General features: G+C 39.9%; 1 protein-coding gene across 2 annotated transcripts; it reads right to left on the reverse strand.

Annotated features, from left to right (window-relative positions):
• Window positions 1-6,914: 6,914 nt before the first annotated feature.
• arrdc2 (arrestin domain containing 2) lies at window positions 6,915-18,551 on the reverse strand. 2 transcript variants are annotated; one of them, XM_051376592.1, is made up of 8 exons: window positions 18,400-18,551; window positions 17,235-17,489; window positions 10,164-10,381; window positions 9,964-10,066; window positions 9,605-9,861; window positions 9,321-9,483; window positions 8,633-8,793; window positions 6,915-8,359 (listed from the first exon to the last, which is right to left on the reverse strand). In XM_051376592.1, the coding sequence occupies exons 2-8, from the start codon at window positions 17,485-17,487 to the stop codon at window positions 8,306-8,308; spliced, it is 1,209 nt and encodes a 402-aa protein (XP_051232552.1). In that variant the 5' UTR covers window positions 17,488-17,489; window positions 18,400-18,551; the 3' UTR covers window positions 6,915-8,305. The 2 variants fall into 2 exon arrangements, with proteins under 2 accessions (XP_051232552.1, XP_051232551.1); XM_051376591.1 differs by lacking the exons at window positions 17,235-17,489; window positions 18,400-18,551 and adding an exon at window positions 12,084-14,317.
• Between the last annotated feature and the right edge of the window lie 1,286 nt (window positions 18,552-19,837).

The following is a 19,837-nucleotide window of genomic DNA, read 5'->3' on the forward strand; positions in this document are numbered from 1 at the left end:
GGGCGTCACATGGCCAAAAGAGACACTTTGTTGGTCAGATCATCGGCTTGATGTTGACATGAAAGGATTAATTCATGACACACAGTTCAGTTATGAATACCACACTTATCACACACAGCACACAGAGTCTCTCCCAAGAGTTTAGCATGATAGTTGCAGCATGCTTACATGCTCAACTAAGGTGCTGAACATGGTAAACACTTTTGCCTAAAAGCTCCAACCCCAAGACATGCGAAGACTGAACAGAGACTTAAGTCAACCCTTTGGCCCGAAAGACAAAACATTCAACATTTGGCCATGGATGAATCTGCACACTCAAACACCCAACAAACTCCCTGCATTCCCCTCCAACATAGTACATAACAAAGCCTTATGATGTCTTCTAAAACAACCCAGTGATACGTCCTCCCATTCAAATGTCTCAGCGCAGGGGGAAAGCAACTTGTGTATGTTTTGGTTTGTCTGCCACCGTTCCCTTCGGTATGTAAGCCGATTCTGATTTACTGATTTTAAAGAAGAAAAACAAATCAGAATGACTGACCTCCACACATCAACCTTGACGCGTCTTTTCTGCTCAGACATACCCTGGTTGTGTACATTTTGTTTTCAGTTCTATCTACAGAAGAAACAGGTAACAATGACGCCAAATTTGTCCTGATAAGACTGACTGATGCTACTTTAACATATTACAGATTACACAGTTAGACAACTCAGTTATAAGAAGGGCTGAAAGAGGAAGTTTGGTATCAACAGTCCTTGGTCTGCTGACTGTTTGCCAACCACAGTGTCTCAAAACAATATAATTATACAGTGCATACAATGCAAAAACTACAGTCCAAGTTCACTGCAGACATGGTAGGACACTGAATGCACAAAGATAAACATGTACATTTTAATACACACATTTCATCAGTGTACTGCATACATTTGTATTTTATTTAAAATGTTATCCTTTGTATATTATTTTTACCCTTATTCCAAATCTTATTTTTCTTTGAACATTAGCCTTTTCATCAAAGCCTCAGTTTCCCAGCCTGTATTTCACTGCCCATACTGTATATTTGAATCTTGAAGCCTGAAGTGTTCATTTTTCCATCCCCCTGTGAACATTATTAATCAAGGACTTTCAAAGGTTGTTTGTTGAAAACATGGGGGCATGTATTGAGGCATATTACCATATTTGAATGAGGTCACATGTTGTATTTGTCTTTTTAAAAGTAACTTTAAAAACTACTCACAGTCACTGGATTTTCCTCAGGGTGATAGTTACAGATAGTAAAATGGAGGCCAAGATGAAGAAATTAGATTGTAATAATATTTGAATCACTAAAATCCATCCATTTACTTTCAAGAAATTGGAGAATTTTTATATTTGCTACATCTACTTTTTAAGGCCCCTGTGCATGCTGTTATGTTGTTATATGATGAATGTTTATCTGTTCTAATGAGCTTCAAATCTCTGCTTCATATTGCACTTATCATGTCACAAATTTAGCCAAAGACGTTTTTCGGCATCCAGCAACTCAATGACTCATCTTTCCCATCACAATCAAACCCTAACTGGCAGGCTCATGGCCCAATAACAGAATACTCACTTCATCTGTTTTTTTGAGTTCATAATTTCCAAGAACTAATTGAGATTATTTGGCACTTTTTAATAAAGACGGTTTAGTCTGAATAAGTCGTCATTGATGACTTCACTATGGATGACAACATCAAAGAGACAACTTGATGAACCACACAGCCAACGGTAGCCATGGAGCATGAGCAAAAACCGCGACCAGATCCTGAATGGTGATGAGAGACGATAATGATGGCCAACAGATATAAAGCTTGCTTGCTTGTGGTTCAGGAGGCCTACGATGGTTTACACTGAACACACTTGTAAGGTGTTTTTGTATTTTTAGACAAACAAGCAGATGTTAAAGGGAAGCTTGCTGGGAAATGACTTGATCCTTTACGGGAACATAGTTTGACTGTCCAGACTCTCCTTGATTCCTGACTCATGAACACTTCAGCTGTTCATGAGTCACCTCATTGCACCAAGAGTGCCATAACAGCAATTTTATGTCAATAGAAAAGTATATATAATTATTATGAAACTATTTTTTTCATCAGGAACAGTGTGTCACTGTCATGTTGAACTTGTTGGAGCTGTTAGTCTTGTATTGTATGTTTTGCAGTGTCTGAAACTCAATATGTTGTCATTAAGTCATAAACTCCTCCAGCCTTAGTGTGCTCTACAATTTAAGTAAACACTGTTTGGATCCTGACTGCCCATTGGCCCTAAAAAGGTGAGGTGAGTGAATATGCACAAATCGGTCGGTTGTTGCCACTGGCTTTGATGACTTGTGATTGGTTTTGATTGAGAGGGTGGGGTCAGAAAAGAGTGTTTCTGTGTCTGTGTGATCACCAGACACAACAATCATTCAGAGGTGCAATAGGTGCAACAGCTACTGTCTGTTGAGTGCATCTAGGTCACTATATATCATTTTCCATAATGACAGATGTATGTTTTTATTAAATCACCTTGATCCTGTCTGTAATCTATGATCATGAGAGCAAATCTCATGCAGCCAGGTTCCAAGTATGAGGGTGTCCACATACTTAGACTATATATTGTATTTTCAAAGTAAGCGACACCTCAATAGTCCTGTTCTCATAGTTAAGCTGCTTTACACACTTTTGAATCTCTAAACAAAATCCAGATGACATTATGTATTGGAAACAATGTATGTAAGTACATTTACTCAAGTACTGTACTTCAGTACAAATCTGAGCTTTTTTACTTCATACCTTTCTTTTCATGCCACACTACACTTCTACTCAACTACATTTTGGAGGCAAATATTGTACTTTTTACTTCACTAGGATTATTTGACAGGTTGTACCTTTACTTAAAAATATCTGAATACTTCCTCCACCACTGATTAGAAACAAAATATATTTTCCATGGTTTTACATTTCAGTTGGTACTTTGCTCAAGGACACTTTGGTAGGACACATATTAATGAAGGGCATGTTTCCAGACCTAAGAGCAAGAAACTTGTTCCCAAATGTTTCTATGACACACTTGATACACACATGCACACACTCATGTTCAATGACAGTTTTGTTGTTTACAGTTTGTGCCATGCAACCACCTTGTAATTCACTGCTCTTCAGAAATGTAATTAGTAATTGGGGATACACTGCCACTGCACTAGTTACAAGTTGTCCAAAACATTTTGTAAAGGAAACACCATTTGGCTCTATTTGGCTCATGTGATTATGTTAACTTAATTTAGCATTGAACAAAGACTTCAGAGGAAATGAACACTGGTGGTCAAAGGCAGTTTTTGTCAAGTTGAGAGTTGCCTGCGTATTTGTTAGGGAAAGAAACAAACAGGATGTAGGCCTACGTATTTCTTGGAACATGTTGCTGTCCGAATTATCCTTCAGATTTCCCCAGATGTTGTTGTTGCAGAAGCAAGCAAAGAGTTAAAGCAATCACATGTTTAGATTTTAAAAACATTTGCACCCACATCATAATATTTTTCTTTACTATTATTGTTTATATCTTTCTATTTGTCCATTAGTTTATATTTTGAACAATTTATTTTTAAACTCTGAATGTGGAAACTGCTTTCTAAGGTTATTTCTTAAGTGTTGTTGTCTGTATTGTACTTATACAAGAGTTATGGATTTATATGTTTATTTCAAAGTGAAAATTCTCAGTTTTTCTCTTGAGTGGCACTTGGAAATGTTAGCTTAAAACACAATCCTTTACTTAATCAGGTCAAGAAAACCGAAGTGCTAAAAGAGCTGTGAGCATGTCCATCTTAAATCTAGGCCAAACAACTCCAAGAGGCAAGACTGTAGGTGTGCAGGTTACAATGTGTGAATCTACAGGGGGGGGGTTAAACTTCTGAAAAACACGACAAGCAGTGGGGAGGCACATGTTCAGATTTGAGGTAAAAGTACTGTAAAATGTACTGTATTGTAAAAACTCCAGTGGAAGTATTGAAAATGTTATTTAAACCTAATACATGGAGTTTTTAACTGGTAATGAAACAGTCTAAATTTCATAGTGATGCCTCTATATGACCTATAAACAGACAAGACCATCAGTGAAAAGATTGGCAACTTCTATATTCTTAATGCTTGCCAGCAGCTTGGATTCACATGGAAATCAATGAAACTAGGCGGCACAAAAACTATCGCTTTTGTCCAAAGGGGCCACCAGAGTCAACACAAAATAAAAGTTTGACTGTGACTGTTTTATGTTATATCATTAGATTTTTGTAAAGGCAGGGTTTTACTGTTGTACTTGGTTGAGATGGAGCTAGTGACACCGAAGTGACACCTTCACACTGCATGTTTAATAAAAATCAAATCCTCACATTTGACTAACTGGAACCATGAAACGATGACTGATCAACTAATCAATTCAGCTCTGATTGTCCATACTGTTGCGTAGTTTTATCTATGACAAAGCATCAGGTTTTACAAGCTCTTCATGTGTTTTGTATGGAAAATCTACTTAAAATAAGTAAACAAACAATTGTAATGGAGTATATATTTCCTTTCGAAATGTAGGGGAGTAAAATAAAGTTCACTGCTAATGTAAGTAACTCAGAAGTCCATGTAGTAGTGTAGTATATATGTGAAGCTTCTGACTGACCTGTTGACAGACTGGATCCTCAAGTTCAGAAATAATAATTGCATGATTTTATTTAATTAAACGTAATGATCCTCATATGAAACTCGTGTCATTGGAACCAAATAACAGGATACAGAAATACAGTACATTTGAACCATAATTTCACACACCAAACCAGACGGGCAGGTTTGACCACAGCAGAAACCAAAGTTACAAAACATTTAAAAGGTTTAATGACTCATTCTGGCTAACTCAGAACATCAATTAAAAGCATCATGTAAACAAGGATTACAAGATGTTGCATGATGGCAGGCAAAGTGATGGAACATCTTTGTTATTTCTGTCATCACGTCTGTTCCCTTCATAAAAGAAACACACAGGGTCACTGTAAGGTCACTGCAGAGAACACTAGGAACACCTCAGTGTGTCAGATGCCTGGATGTTCACTACAGTCAGATACAAAAGGATGCTTTTCGGTTAAATAAATATATTTAACCTTATTGAGTCTTATTAAGTAAGTGGAAGGAGTCAGATCCCCTCACTTTCATACTTAAAAGTTGCTTATGCATCATACAGTCTGCATCTATTCTATATCCAGCCAATGAATACCATCCTTGCTGCAGTGGCCATAGGTTTGGGTCTGACCTGTGGCCCTTTGCTGCTTGTCATCCTCTCTCTGTCTTCCCCTTTCCTGTCTCTCCTATCAAATAAAGGCAAAAAGGTCCAATATATCTAAAAAACGAGAGTCAACTTTAATTCTGCTTTATTATTTTTATTTAAGGTCTATAGCCATGTCTGTCTGGTGTTGGTATTGACAGTCTGAAATGTCTACACGATAAGAGGGAAATTGAAAGCTGTGGCTTTAATGAGCTAGGATCTGTATCTCAAGAAGACCTTGTTTCAAGTCTCACTCGCTGCTGAGGCGTCTGTCCTTGAGGAAAAGCACCCAGATCTCATTCCTGGATCAGATGTAAGTGAGTGTTTGTGTCTACCAGCTGAAAGCTGAGAGCAAAGTAAGTTCCCTCTCTGTGTCTGAGCCAGAGGCCTTTTTTAAAATTTTTTTATCCAGTGATAAAATCTGTTGTTAATGTTTTATTAACAATGAAAAATGTGAACATGCCACTTCCTTTTCACCCTATGACATTAATAATCTGTCTTCCACACTAGTGTAACTCCTCAAAATCTTAATCAAGTACTGAAAGACTCCTGTCAGGTGTCAGTGCTCAATATGCTTGTATGCACTGGTTAGTTGAACAGAATGAGCACTTTCTACACACACAAATAATGTATATCAACACCTCTGTATTTGCTGCTCTGACTGAAGCAAGAGGAAACTCTGCGATTAATTAGGTATAATTCTATTGTTTGTTTTGATGAAGATCAAGGCTTGATAGTACTTTGGTCTGACAAAATCAACAGGAAGATAAGAAATGGCTATGTTGTTATATACAGTATATATATGGGTTTGGGCTTTTTGCCTTTATTTTGAAAGTGAAGCTCAAGATATACAGGAGAGGGGATGACACACAGGGCTGCAGGTTGGATTCAAACCCATGGCCACTGTAGCAAGGACTCTGCTTTGGTACATGGGCAGCCAGCTCTACCAGGTGAGCTTAGAGTTGTTCTTTTAAAGTATTTTACGAATATAAAAGCTTCTCAGTGAAACATCATCCTTCCTCAGAACCGCGCTGAACGTCTCTCTGTCTGTCTACTTTAAAATAATTCAGTAAATATACCCAAGTGAATTTCTTCAGCCTGGCCTTCAGCCATGTTGATAGCTTTGGGTAACACTGTGTATAATTCACTGAGTTTGTTTGTTCCTATGTGTTTACGTATGGCAGAAAAGAACTGGGATCCTTGTTGAATATTCATGTAATCAAAGTACAAACTGTACAAGAGGACACCAGATGAGATCCATATATCAGCTGAACTCACTGTGACAGATAACTCAGTGGTGAGGACCAGCAATAACTGTTGACTCCTCTGGAGCAGCAAAAGCACCCAGAAAAACTGGATTGCCTAAGTGCACAATATTAGAGCTGTCACAGGCAAATCTTAAGTCTGTAATTACTGTGTTGATCCCCTGAGTGTAGCTAGTTTCTCCACTGAACCCTGCCCTTGGCAATGATATAGTTTTGACTCACACTGCTGAACATGATGTACCATTCCACTGGCATGCAACATATTAAACAAAGGCCCTCTACTATTTCCCCCAACAAAGTGTACAGCTTACATTTCAGTCAAGGTTTCAAGGAAACACTGAAGACGATAATAATTTCAAATTTTTGGTTTATTAGAAAAACAATTACAAAACTTTGGCAATATTGTGAACAAACAATTGCATTTGTATAAAAATACATTCGTTATATTTTCAGTGCGTGCCACCAAAGTTGCACAGCTGACCCTGAAGACTTCTGTCATACTCCTAACAGTTTTTTTTGGAAGTTGAGGAGAAACTAATCCTCGAGTCAGTTTATTTGGAATGTTCTTTGTCCATATATTTCAGTGGCATCTCCGGCTTGAGGCTCGACTTAAACGCTGAGCAGTGTGTTCGGGGTTTGAGCTTCACAAAGCGCCCCACAGCACCGGGGCATCTGGCTCCCATCAAAAGCTTCAGGCCACATGGCTCAGAGGTCTCCGTCACCTCCTCCTCCTTTTGTTTAGCAGCTGGGAGAGCTAATCTATGTGCAGCTTTATACACAAACTGCTCATCCTGTTTAATCACTGTGCTAAAATCAGCAACCACAGCTATCCAACACTTCAGTGCCTTAAGCCTTGCATTAACACAACACTTCTCTTGGAATTCATCCACATACAATTCAACCGTTATTGTTCTAAAAGTCCTCTCAGAATACATTCTCCTCTATTCATCTCTATGAGAGAACGACTCCCTGACACTCTCATGCAATCTTCAACAGCAGATTATTAAGGCATACGTATTTTTCCCTTTTACATATTGTGACCTACATGCATAAAATACATCTACATTTGCTTACTTGACTTGTCTGTTCCGCTGTCACACCTTCAAATACAGTATGTGCTTAAGTAACAGTAGAAATCATCACAGACAAACAATGCATAGCAATGTAGGTTGTTAAAATCTACTGTGTTGTCAGTACAAGGGGAGTTGGAAACTGAGGACAATAATTGCACTTTTCTCTTTACGCCACTCAAAGGGGACAATATGCTTCTAAACATATGTCAACTTCTCAAGAGCGCTTCTTTTTTTTTTTCAAACATTTGAACACCAGGTGCAACTCCAACTCCTCCACCTGACAAATATCAAGTGATCTTTTACCCCAAATGTGTCCCAAACTCCTTAAATCTCAAAATTCAGTTGAGGGAATCCTTAATTGGGAGGCATTTGTAGCTCGCTTTACCAGGAGCCAAAGATCACTTGGGGAGGACAGGAACTGATGTGGAGAAGTTACTTTCCTCGCAACAGAACAGGAAAGCGTCCACTTTACTTTATGGAGTGGCCTCCACTGACATCCAGTTCCTGTGAGCTCCGTCTCCTGGCCTCTGCGTGGCGCTCCAGTCCCCCTCCACGACACTTGGTGGGACCAGGCACCATTTTTCAGAGAGAAGTAATCCAGGAGAAGACAAATCTCTTGATTTGTTTCATTAACTTAAGTTGCTTGACGCTCAGGCAGGGCTCATGGTTCAACACGTCATGCAGCGAGGTCTCATGTTGAGGGGCTGAGGGTTGGGGTCAATCTGTAGGCAGGAAATGGAAATAAAAGACACATAAGATGAAGGTTAAGTAAGCAGATAATTCAGTCTTATTCCAAACAAAATATTCAGTGCTATGGTACATTAAGCCTACACCCACTGATTATTTTCATGTGGTTACTGTTTAGTACAACTCAGCTGTGTTCTTAAGAGCTTCCAGTAGGGATGTTTTAAAATTAATCTACTCAAAAAAATATTTATATATGCCAATCAAACTAAATAAACAGTGGGAGTCCTTTACATCATTTGGTGACTCACCTCGCTGTACACAGGCGGAGGTCGGAAGCGAAACTCTTGGACAAAAGCCATGAGGGGGCGCTCCAGGATCCCACTCAGGTCTTCGGCAGGTTGTGGGACCGCCGCGTTGTTGCGCTGCTCAGCCTCCTCCTCTGTCACCACGGAGCTGTATTCTGGAGGAGCTGCAGGGAAAGAGGCAGAATTAATCCACTGGTCTGACTCAACAGTACAGGTCCAAACACTAAGCTGCTGAGTCATCACTGCAGTTAAAACTCTTAAAACCCCCACATAACATTTACTGCCTTTTTTTGCGCTAACAAACACTGATTTGATCCAACATGAATCTCCACTGAATCGAAGCTTTGTTTGTTTATACATGTTGGCATCTGACCTAGTTACACTTTGGCAGTAATCATAAAAATAAAAAAGGGAATAGGTCCACAAACTGATGAGGTTAAAGCAAGAAGGACTAATTTATTATTGTAGCAGACAATATCTATTGACAAAAAGTGAGTCTCTCTTTTTCCCCTACATAAAAACTCTAACCTGAAAAACCTGGTGTATCAGTGTGACTCCTATTAATCAAGCTCATTGGCAAGATTGGGGTTTAAGACTGATTGGCTCAGAATTATAAATGTTAAACTAAGCAAGAGGATAAGGACATCTAGATCTACATATCTCAATCACTGCAGCATTAAAGGACACTTACGCTCAGGCTGCTCGGGGATGGCCATGCGCAGCCACTCCAGGTTGACGCTGTACTGGCTGCTGACGCTGGAGGTTCGGCTGCCGAAGGGATGGAGGGGGATGGTGCCGATGACCAGCGGCAGCTCTAGGCACAGCTTGGACGTCCCAGGAACATCAACACAAACCTGGTGGGAGCGAAAGAGGAGAACTTTTAGTGAAATCTGTGTAAAGTCCATATTTAAAAACAGCAACAGCATGGATGGAAAGAAATTCCTAAGAAATAAAGCAGCTGTTGGCTGAACTCACCTTGAGCATGTACTCCACTTTGATGATGCGGCACTGCAGGATGGAGGGACCCACAGGTGGGATCTTGATGGCTCGACCGTGCCACGTCTCCCTGCATCTGGCGCCCACAATATCACCGCACAGTGTGCCCACCACCGAGCGCTTCTGCTTCATGGTGCCGCGGGCGATGAATGTCTGTGTCTGAGTGATATAGGCTTTGGGCACCACTGATCTGGAGGTAGAGTTGTCGAACTCCGCAAAGACAGGTATCACCTCACCTGCAGAGAGGGACAGTATGTTAACAACTGCTGACACTTCTAAACTGGGCTACAAAGAGAAGGTGTTTTCAGAAGGAGTTGTTTTAGGTGCTGGACTCTCACCTGGTGTGTAGCCTTTGCGGTCAATCTTTGCTGTTACAGACACCTGTCCGAAGTTGCGGTACCACGCCCGTGCCATCTTGTCCCTCGTTCCGGCCTGTGGTGCCTGGGAATAATAAAACCGAATGAGCCAAATGCCTCAAAACACCAAGAAAATCATGAAGTATGTAATGATACAATCATGAAATGTTAAGGGTGCTCACCAGTAGGGCTGGTGTGTTGATGTCAATGGGCTCGATGACTGTAAACTCCTTCTTGATCTTCTTGACGGTGGCCCACGGCCTGTGGAGCTTCACTTTGACCCAGTAGCGGATGCTGCCGTGTTTGCCCTCGAAGGAGGTGACCAGAGTCTCCTCAGGTAGCTGGAAGCTGAATGGAAATTCATGTCTGCCAGCAGGAAGGTGGGTCACTTCACCATTATCTGAAAAAAACAAAACAAAAGGAAATTCAAGTTCCAGTTCATTCACTTGTTGTTTCAGTTGTGTTTGGTTCATTTGATTTCAAGAGTACAGGAATGAGTGTAACTTCAATGACTTTCCTCCAGCTGTGATTATCATAAAGAAGAGCATAAAGTAATATAACTAGGATGTAAAACAATCAATTCAGCACAGAGATGTACAGTAAAAATTTTTACTGTGATCAATTATCTGATTGAGTGTAAGGTGATTTGCGCAACACAACAATGAATGGCAGCAATTTGCTTCTTCTGAAGAAAAGTCCTGATAAAACCTGCACAATTAGTTCGAAGTTCAAAAACAAGGCTCTTTAGAAATCCACATCAACAACTGAGAAAGAGTAAGAACGTATCTTTTAAGCACAAACTGAAAGAGAAATCCCTGTCTCTCTCTGCAATCACATGGCTTCTGTGCTTGCTCAGAGGGGCGGTTCCTGCTCCATTGTGCTGACTGAGAACATGTTTTCCTCAAGCTGTATTATACAGGCTGTCTCAACTGCTGTGTTTTTCTCTCCCTCTTGCTGCACAGGTCGAGGAACACGTGTTTGCGTTTAACAGACTCGATGTGTTTTGTGTCCCTTTGTTAGCTGCAAGCTCCAACTTGATTTAAATAACAATACTGTCACTGTCAAATCCTCTTAATGGGTCAAGTGGGTCATTGTGAGCTTTCTGTTGTGTATGCAAAAAAACACCACCGAACTTCTTTAACATTATATGATATTTTTCTTATCAAATACCGAGTCGAGCAGTGAGACTGAACACTGCAGGAAAACAACATAACATTTCTGAAGCCCTGGCTGTGAATTTCCTGTCTACTCTTTAAAGCAAAACAGCTCGGTGTCCAATGAATGGACAGTGAAACTCGAGGCTCTCCCACATCGCTGTGGAGAAAAACAACCCACGAATCTCTTCGAATGAGGAAAAGTCTGATGTCAAGGCTATTTCTTTCAACAGATGTTTTCACAATGAAAAAGGAGTGCAAAGACAGCTGTTGCAGCATGTTTTTCTCTCTTCCTATACAGTTTTTTTTTTTAATATACTTCTAGATCGAGTTATGAACAACAACAAAACTTCTGGAATGGAAGAAAAAGTAATAAACAAAATTCCAAAATCCCCTAAAAGTACTTTTGTCACTGAATGACTGGATATCATAGTGTTTACTTCTTCAAGGAAGTGCCCAACAACAAGTCAATAACTCTCCAAAGACTCCCCATAAAATAATTTAAAACTGAAGTTTGACTTTTGTTTCATTCAACAGAATATTAGATGATCCAGTCAACTTTGCATCTACAATATGAACAAGTTTCTAAATCAAAGGGCAGAGCCAACAAAACCTCTAAGTGTGAACTTAATAAAACTCACTAATACAACCAAGCTACAATCTGACTTTACTACACATTTAATGCAACCATAACATACATTTAACTCGCATACTTAAATCATGCAAACAACACTATCCCCAATTTGCAGACAAACAAGTAGCCCAGTGTCCCCCAGACAAATAAGCCACTTTCACTATTGTTTCTTATATTTGGCATTTGCTCCACTGAGCTGGTTTGGCTCTTTTGATCCCCTACTAGCTGACATTTTCACAAGTTTCCAGCTTTGTGCACCCTCTCAGAGTCTCTCACCCACAACCACCATCCCCGAGCCTGCAGAGCGGACTGACCTGCCTGCAGCAGCACCTCTCTGCGGTTCAGGTACTCCACTTCGTCGCTGTAGTTCTGGGTGTATGCGGTGCTGGAGCCGGCGGACCGAGACTCGGTCCAATGCACTTTAGCGAATCCCTCGGCGTGGAGCTTCAGGGAGTACACCCGACTCTCATCGGACAGGTCCAGCACCACCCGACCGGACACCACGTCCCCGCTGCTGAACACCGGAGGACAGTCCACCTCCGGAGAGTCGAAGACGATGTCAAACTTTTTCAACTTGTCGAAAATCATCTTTGTGGGTTTTTTATATGCGAGTCCTCTCAAATATGAGTGAGTCCTTTATTCTCGGTCCCGCAGTATCTGAAGTGAGCTGAAGTGGAGCTTCAGATGTCTTTTGTTCACTTGTTGTTTAAAGCTCAAACTGTTGGGCTCTTTCAGACTGCAGCCCTATTTGGAGGCTGAGAAAGTGGGCGGGACTCTGAATTTATTATGTAAGGCCTCGGGAGAGGGTTGAGGTGCTGCGTTCAAGAGCTCCTCCTTGGCACCGACTTATCAGTACTACAGCTGTAAGTAAGACATGTGGCTGCATTTGACTACTTTATTTGGCCAAAGCTAATAACAGATCTTATCAGGAAGGTTTCAGATGGAAACAAATTTAAGATATTTGAGTTCCTGTTTACAACAAACACTAGAGTTTGAGCCCACTGCTGTTACAAAATTAGTTTTTGGGTGGTTCAGTAGAAGATTCTCATCAAGAAAACAATAAGTTTCACTTTATTAACTGATCAAACTTCAATTATCACCTTTGTTCTGTATATGTAGGTTGAGGTTGGTGTAGGAGGAGACAACAGCTAAAAAAAACCCCACCAGAACAAGTCTGGACAATGTCTGAGAACAAAACCACCACATGATGCCAACATTACCAAAAGTGAAAGCCACTAGTTTCAACGTTTATGACGACCACCCACCTGAGAGTCACACCTTGACAACTAGGGCCGTCATGTCATTCCTCAGTCCAATTTACAAGTTAGGTTACTTATGTGCAGCTCTTTCAAACACCTATATTTCCTGATCTACTCTGAAGGCAGCACAATAAACATGCAGACTGGGTGTGGAGGCAGCAGTGAGGAAAACAGGCCTTGGTGATGATTGATGGTTACAGGTTCTTAGAAGAAAACAGGCTTACTGAGCATGCCTCCGTCTGGCAGAGATCCGCCCTGCACAGCTCAGAGGAAAATAGTTTCACTCTGGACCAAAGCTGTTTACTCCACTTCTTCCATGTCGCTTTGAACATACTGTACTGTTGCACTGCCTGGACGCTGCACACATGGAAAACACACAGCTAGGCACAAATGCCTGCAACTTATGCCACCAAATGCTCATATGAAAAACAACTGCAGTCATTCTTTCTTTGATAATAAAGGCATAGCACACAGGGAAACTACACGTCTCCAAATAAAACTTTTGGACCAACTAAATCACTTGCATGAATCATTGCACCCATTCAGCCTTTTATGAACACATCAAATTCACTTCCAACATTTGCAAACAAAGCCAATTCTGAGCAGAACTGATTTCTCTTCCAAACTCTGCAGCGATCAATACACTAAACAAACACTCCTTCACTTCTAAGCTGTGTTACTCTTTTCATTCAATACAAAAAATCAAGTCTGGTCTGAAAAACAAAGTTGTTTACTCCTTTGTTCCCTGGGATGACTTGTTAGCTCTCCAGTGCCACCGACTGGCAATGTGGAAGACTACCAGGATGTTTTTACACAGCCTGAACTGGACTGGAGATGTCTGTGGATCTGTGAAAAAGTTCCAAGACTCTAGTTAAATGGTGCCCAAAGATTAATAAAAGTACAATTGGGCCTTTGGGGAGGTTTTGCAATTGAGTCTCGACTCCTTGCAGGTTAGGTAGAAAGTACAAGGTTCACCTTTTTTCCTTTGGTATAATCAGCTAACTTGTCAAACAAAAATCCCAACTAGCAGCAAAACACTGTCATATTTGGGAAGTCAGTGGTCCAGTTTGCATCAATTAGTAAGTTGTTTGCTTAAATTGCATTCAGGAGGCTGAGGCCTGGGAGGAAATAAATCCCAGCACGCCACCTGCTGGTGACCAGCAGGAGCAGCAGCAGCAGCAGCAGCCTGGCTCCGGGTCTCACTGCCTCGGCCGTGATAAGAGGAACATGAGGTTCTCTGCACAGAACGATGGGCTTGATAAACACTCCCACTGCACAGATGACTCAGTATGATCACTTTAATCATGGCTCCAGGCACGTTTACCACTGCCGCAGACTAAAGTAAACATATTTATCCTTGTGAGTTTGTCTTGTTTACCCACAGAGCTGCTGAGTGCACAGTATTGTAGAACAAATATTAACACTGAAGCCCTGCATACTTCAGAGCAAAGAGGGGCTTGAGACAGCGTATTTCTTCAAGTGTTGTTTGCAAGAGGAAAAAAAAAAGCTCCTAAAACTGGAGCTTCCTCTCCACTGAAACTCTCAGACACATTTATGCCTTTAAAGGGAAGAAACAACCCCTCACAAAAAAAATGCTGTTCATGGAAGATAAATAAGCCGAAGACAACACCATATTGTAAAATGAATGGAGCGCAGCAGCAGCAGCAGCAGCAGCAGCAGCAGCAGCAGCAGCAGGTTGTGTGCTGGAGCAGGGCGGGCCGAGGGGAGCCACGTGTTGTTTTCCTGGTTGCCACGGTGACGAGGGCTGCATTTTTTAAACAGACCCCACCTCTTCCTTCCTCCCTTCCTTCCTTACTTTCTCCTCTGCCTGTCACTTTCTTCCTCATTTCTTGGCCCAAGTTTACTTTGTACATGCAAACGTACCAGCTTGAATAAAAGCTCATTAGGTTCCCGAGAGGATTTGAGGAAGTGTGTAAACGTTGAAGCTTTGCAAAAGCAATTAGTGCTGTTGTTTCCTGGACAGATTCTGCAGATTACATTGGTCCACAAAGAATGTCGGCCTGAGACATTTACAGGTCAAACCACCCATGTGCCGACAGCATCTTGGCCTCTCTACTGGTGCAAGTAAATTTCCAGAATCCAGAAATCAAAATTGCAGTTTCTTTTATTTTTTTCAGTTGTATGGTTTTGGTGGATATTTCTGGGTGAGGGATGGAGAAGCAGAGGATACTGGTGATTTCTGACCTCCATTCATGTAAAAATCAGTAACAACAAGCATATGTCTATACAATATGGTTGGATTTTTTCCCACATGGTTTTATTTGACTTTATATTTGTTTTCCATTATTGCATTTTATCTCTATATTATTTATATTAATACGATCTTTAATATATCTTATCATCAGAGACATTTGTATTCATATTTGGTGGCCATCTGCATTAAGCAAACCAGTATCATTCTGCCTCCAAATTGATCAGAAAGGTTTTGAAAAGTTTAAAAATAGCATTATTGAGATATTATTAGTGGTGACATCGTCTAGTTAAGATAATTTAGTTTTACTTATACACCACATTTCACATAATTTTGTGATGATTTTATTAGGGATGGGCAGTAACGAATGTACTACTATAATATCGTCCTCCCCCTGTGCTTTATTTAAAAAAGGATGAGAGATGCAAGAGAACGCGAAGCATTTGAACTCACCTAGACTGGCCCAGATTCCCCTGTTTTGATTTTGAGTTACTTCCGGTGTGAGGCATTTTTCTCACCAGTGATCACATCAATACCAGATTTTAATTTGGCAGGAAAGGATGCAGCAACAGGGATGCTTAAACAACGACTTGATCAAGACAAAAAAAAAAAATAATATTATAATATTGATAAACAGTTAACTCCTGGTAAAAGTATAAATATCAAACATTTTGTTTTTTACAGATCATTTTTATTTTTCCTTACTTTCTTGGATCTCATATCATATTCATGTTTTTATTTATTTTTAGCAGCTGGTCTGAGTAAGTTTGATAAATATAAATTTAGGCTCTGATTACATGTTTATATTTTACACCAAATAATTAAAGCAAATGTTAGAGAATTCAACGGCTGTTTGTTTGGTTTCCGAAGTAACAGTAACCCAAATCCTGCTCTTACGTATCTGAGACTCTGCATTCATATTTACCTGATCGATGATTTACCAAATATGCTGTTGACAGAGCATCTAATGAAACATTAACCACTGTCGACAGTTTATTTACCCAGCTACTATGGCCTATACTCTCTGCCTCTCTGGTTTTAAGCAGCCTGCTGTCTTCCACACGGGGGAATTTTATACTGTAAGGCGTTATGTCCTGCACAACACAGCACTCAGTAAACCAGTTGTGTTTATTTGGACCCAACACTAATGGATTTGTGTTTAATGTTAGGATTATGTTATCTGGCATATGTATCTGGACGAGCCGGTGTCGACTTCTCTCCCAGGCTTTCATGCAACACATTTGGCCCAGGTGGCTTCATTTTGCAAACTGCAGCGACTACAAGACGCAGTGGCTACCAGCTGTCTCATAACAGAGCAAATCAGCAGTTTTACACCACATTATTCAGACTAGAGAGAGAACTTTTTCATCCATCCACCAGCTGCAGTACATGCTGAAATACAATTACTGCATATATCACAGCAAAAGCTAAAAACAATGGATGTTATCTCACAAGAATATTATATAGATACAGTAGGGAACAAATGGAAATACACAAAACTACAACAAAGTCAGCACAAATTATATAAATGTCCCCCTTTTTAAAGAAGGGAAGGCAGTGTTTCGGGATTTTGAAGTAGTCATAGTAAGTATTTTATTTCTAGTCACCTTTGGCCACACAGACAGTAACTTTTAGCATCACAGTTGAACTGACTGGTCCTGTTTGGCTCTCCCCCTGAACAGGCAGTGTGTTTTATTATGTTAAATTATAACTAAAAAGGTTAATGGTGAAAAATGAATGACATTTTTTACATGCAAAACATTACATGGAACTTTTATTAGCCAGAATCATTGCATATTTCAACCTCAAAATGGTACATTTAATAGGGGGAGAAAAGACTGTTAGAAGCAGCAGCTGCAGCTGTAATTCACCTGGCCTTAACGTGTGGCTATTCAACAGCCAGTCTGATAAATGAAGATGGTAAATATTTAAAAACACACACTGAATATTAACCATCCATGTGACTAACACCATCTGCAGCTTTTACCACTGACCTCGGATCAGATGCTGTCTCTTCCTGAAGTACGTGATCTTCGAGGTGTAGTCGTTATAGACGGAGTTCATGCCCCGGTTCTCCAGCCAGTGTGCTGTGGCCACCCCTCTTCCCTGCACCTTCATGGAGTGCACTCTGGTGTCCCTCCGGAGCTCCAGGACCACCTGGCCCGACACCACCTCCCCTCCCGTGAACGCTGCATCAGCCGGACCATCCAGCTCCAGCGTGAAAGACTTAATGGAGTTCAATGTCATCCCTAAGAGTGGAAGACAGTGGAACAGTAAATAAAAACATTTTGGAAAGGCTGAGGGCTAAATCAATACTTACGGTTTACAATAATGTTAGAAAATGTGTAGAACTGGTTTTCAGGTGCTGTAAAAAAGCACACCGCAAATAGCCAGAGCCAGCTGGAGGCATGAATGACTGAAACACCAAATAAAGCAATTATTATACATCCTGTATTTACTTTTTAAAATATTATTATGCAATGTTTTTGAACCTCTTTTAAATTAGTGTGTTACAATAAATGTTATTTTCTTCCAGAGATCTTATTTTTAGGGTGGGGTTTGGGTGGTTCTGATTAGGGGTCCCAGACATGCCAGAGCCAGCCCTGCCAGGAGTCACCATTGTCTGTTTTTTGTTTTTAAACACGTTTTACAAATGCTAAGTAACATATAGACTAACAAAATCTTACATTTGTCTTTTTCTGGTTAAATAAAGTGAAATAAAGTAAAGAATTATTATGTATACTATACTTCTTTTTTTGGTTAACTTAAATATGCATACAAACTCTTCACTTTAACCGACTCTCTTTTTATGATTTTACACAAATTCTGCATTATCATGAATATCAGAAATGCCAAATATTAATATATTACTATATAAGGTAAAAGAACAGCAACTTAAATTCTACTTTTAGTCAACAATATGTAAATAATATTGCAACAACAACTGACAAATGTTACAACAGTGCTCAGTGATTATTGTCTATGAGTCTTATATATATATATATATATATTTTAAATTTTTCCGTTATGCAGCCGGTGCGTGTTTACGTTTATAAACGGCTCTCAGCCAATCAGGACAGACAACCAGGAGTACGCTTTATAAATACAGCTTGAGGACGTTTTTTAAAAAAAAAAAAAAAAAAAGAGTCTCAAACTCACCTGCAGGACAGGAGCAACGTTGTGGTCTTTCTCAGAGGGCGAAGTTTGACGGCAGAGAAACCCAACTGTGTGTGTACTCCGACTGGATGTTCAATGGAAGCTCAGCCTTTATAAACGGCGGGCAGGTCTCAACGCCCAGAGACACAGCAGCTCTCTGTACACCAATGATGAAGAGCACATGCGAGTCACGCCCGCCCACTTTAACACGAAAGGAGGAGGAGGAGGAGGAGGAGGAGGAGGAGGAGGAAGACAGCGTGGTAACTGTAACGTCAAGTAATGCAGAATGACAATTTTCCGGTTGAACCTTTCACATTTAAACTGTGTGAACTGTATTTCATCATAACGTTTTTATAATATTTTATGTGTGGATATGTTTGACAGCAAGAAGTTGCACCATTGAGGAAAGAAGTCCGATATAAATACACATATAAAATACTTGAATTTGGCCTTTGACTTTTATTTTGAAGGTGTCAAAAACAGCCAATGCCTAAATCACTCTCCTTATTCTATTTTATAAATATACATAAAAAAAATAACAAGTACATAACATATATGTATGATATTATGTTAAAATAGTGGCCTATTTCACAAAAAATCATGTGAAAAAAACAAACAAAACACTGCTGCTACTACTGTTATTAAATTATACAGGTAAGTGGGAACATTTTTGATTTAAGTTTCTCTCACCCTCTGCTGTGACTGTGACAAAGTCTGCAGATCTGCACAGGGATGTAGTCACTCTTGGTGATGCTGACACTCAGCCCAAAAAGATTAAACACATTTAACATCTACATTCACGTCCCTTTAAACACATATTTTAAAGGCAGTGTGTATTTCTCTCAAAAAAAAGCCAATGCCTAAATCCCTCTCCTTGTTCTATTTTATAATATACATACAGAACTAACAAGTACATAACATACATGTATGACGTTACATAAAAACAGTAGCCCATTTCACAAAGTAGAAAAAAGGAAAACTAAGTAAACTAAAATGCAAACCTAACAAATGTAATGTAAAATACATTTTAGAAGAGAATTCTGGATCACTTCAGTAAAATGTGGTTTCTCTGTTTGGGTTTTTTGAGTCATGTGCCTCAGCATTTGAAAGAGTCCATCACATGATCACCATATTACATGTTGGCTGAGTTTATCACATGATCACATCATCAGCTTTTTTTTTTTTTTCAGGTGTGGAGAATTTAATAAGTAATAACCTTCCTTTGTCAGATTGTATTAATATAATACCCTACAGTGTCTGCCGAGATATTTGTACATATCATGCTCTCTCTATAAAAATACATTCAAACTAGCCAGGTCATAAGTATCCAGAAGCGTTCATTAATGAATAGTTTTTAATGATAAGGTGCACAAAAGAGGCTATTTATAGACATTAAAACTCCTTTGGACTCTCAAACTGTATGCACTTTATAAATGTTTAC

This window comes from Dicentrarchus labrax, unplaced genomic scaffold, assembly GCF_905237075.1.
Source record: "Dicentrarchus labrax unplaced genomic scaffold, dlabrax2021, whole genome shotgun sequence".
Lineage (NCBI taxonomy): Eukaryota > Metazoa > Chordata > Actinopteri > Moronidae > Dicentrarchus > Dicentrarchus labrax.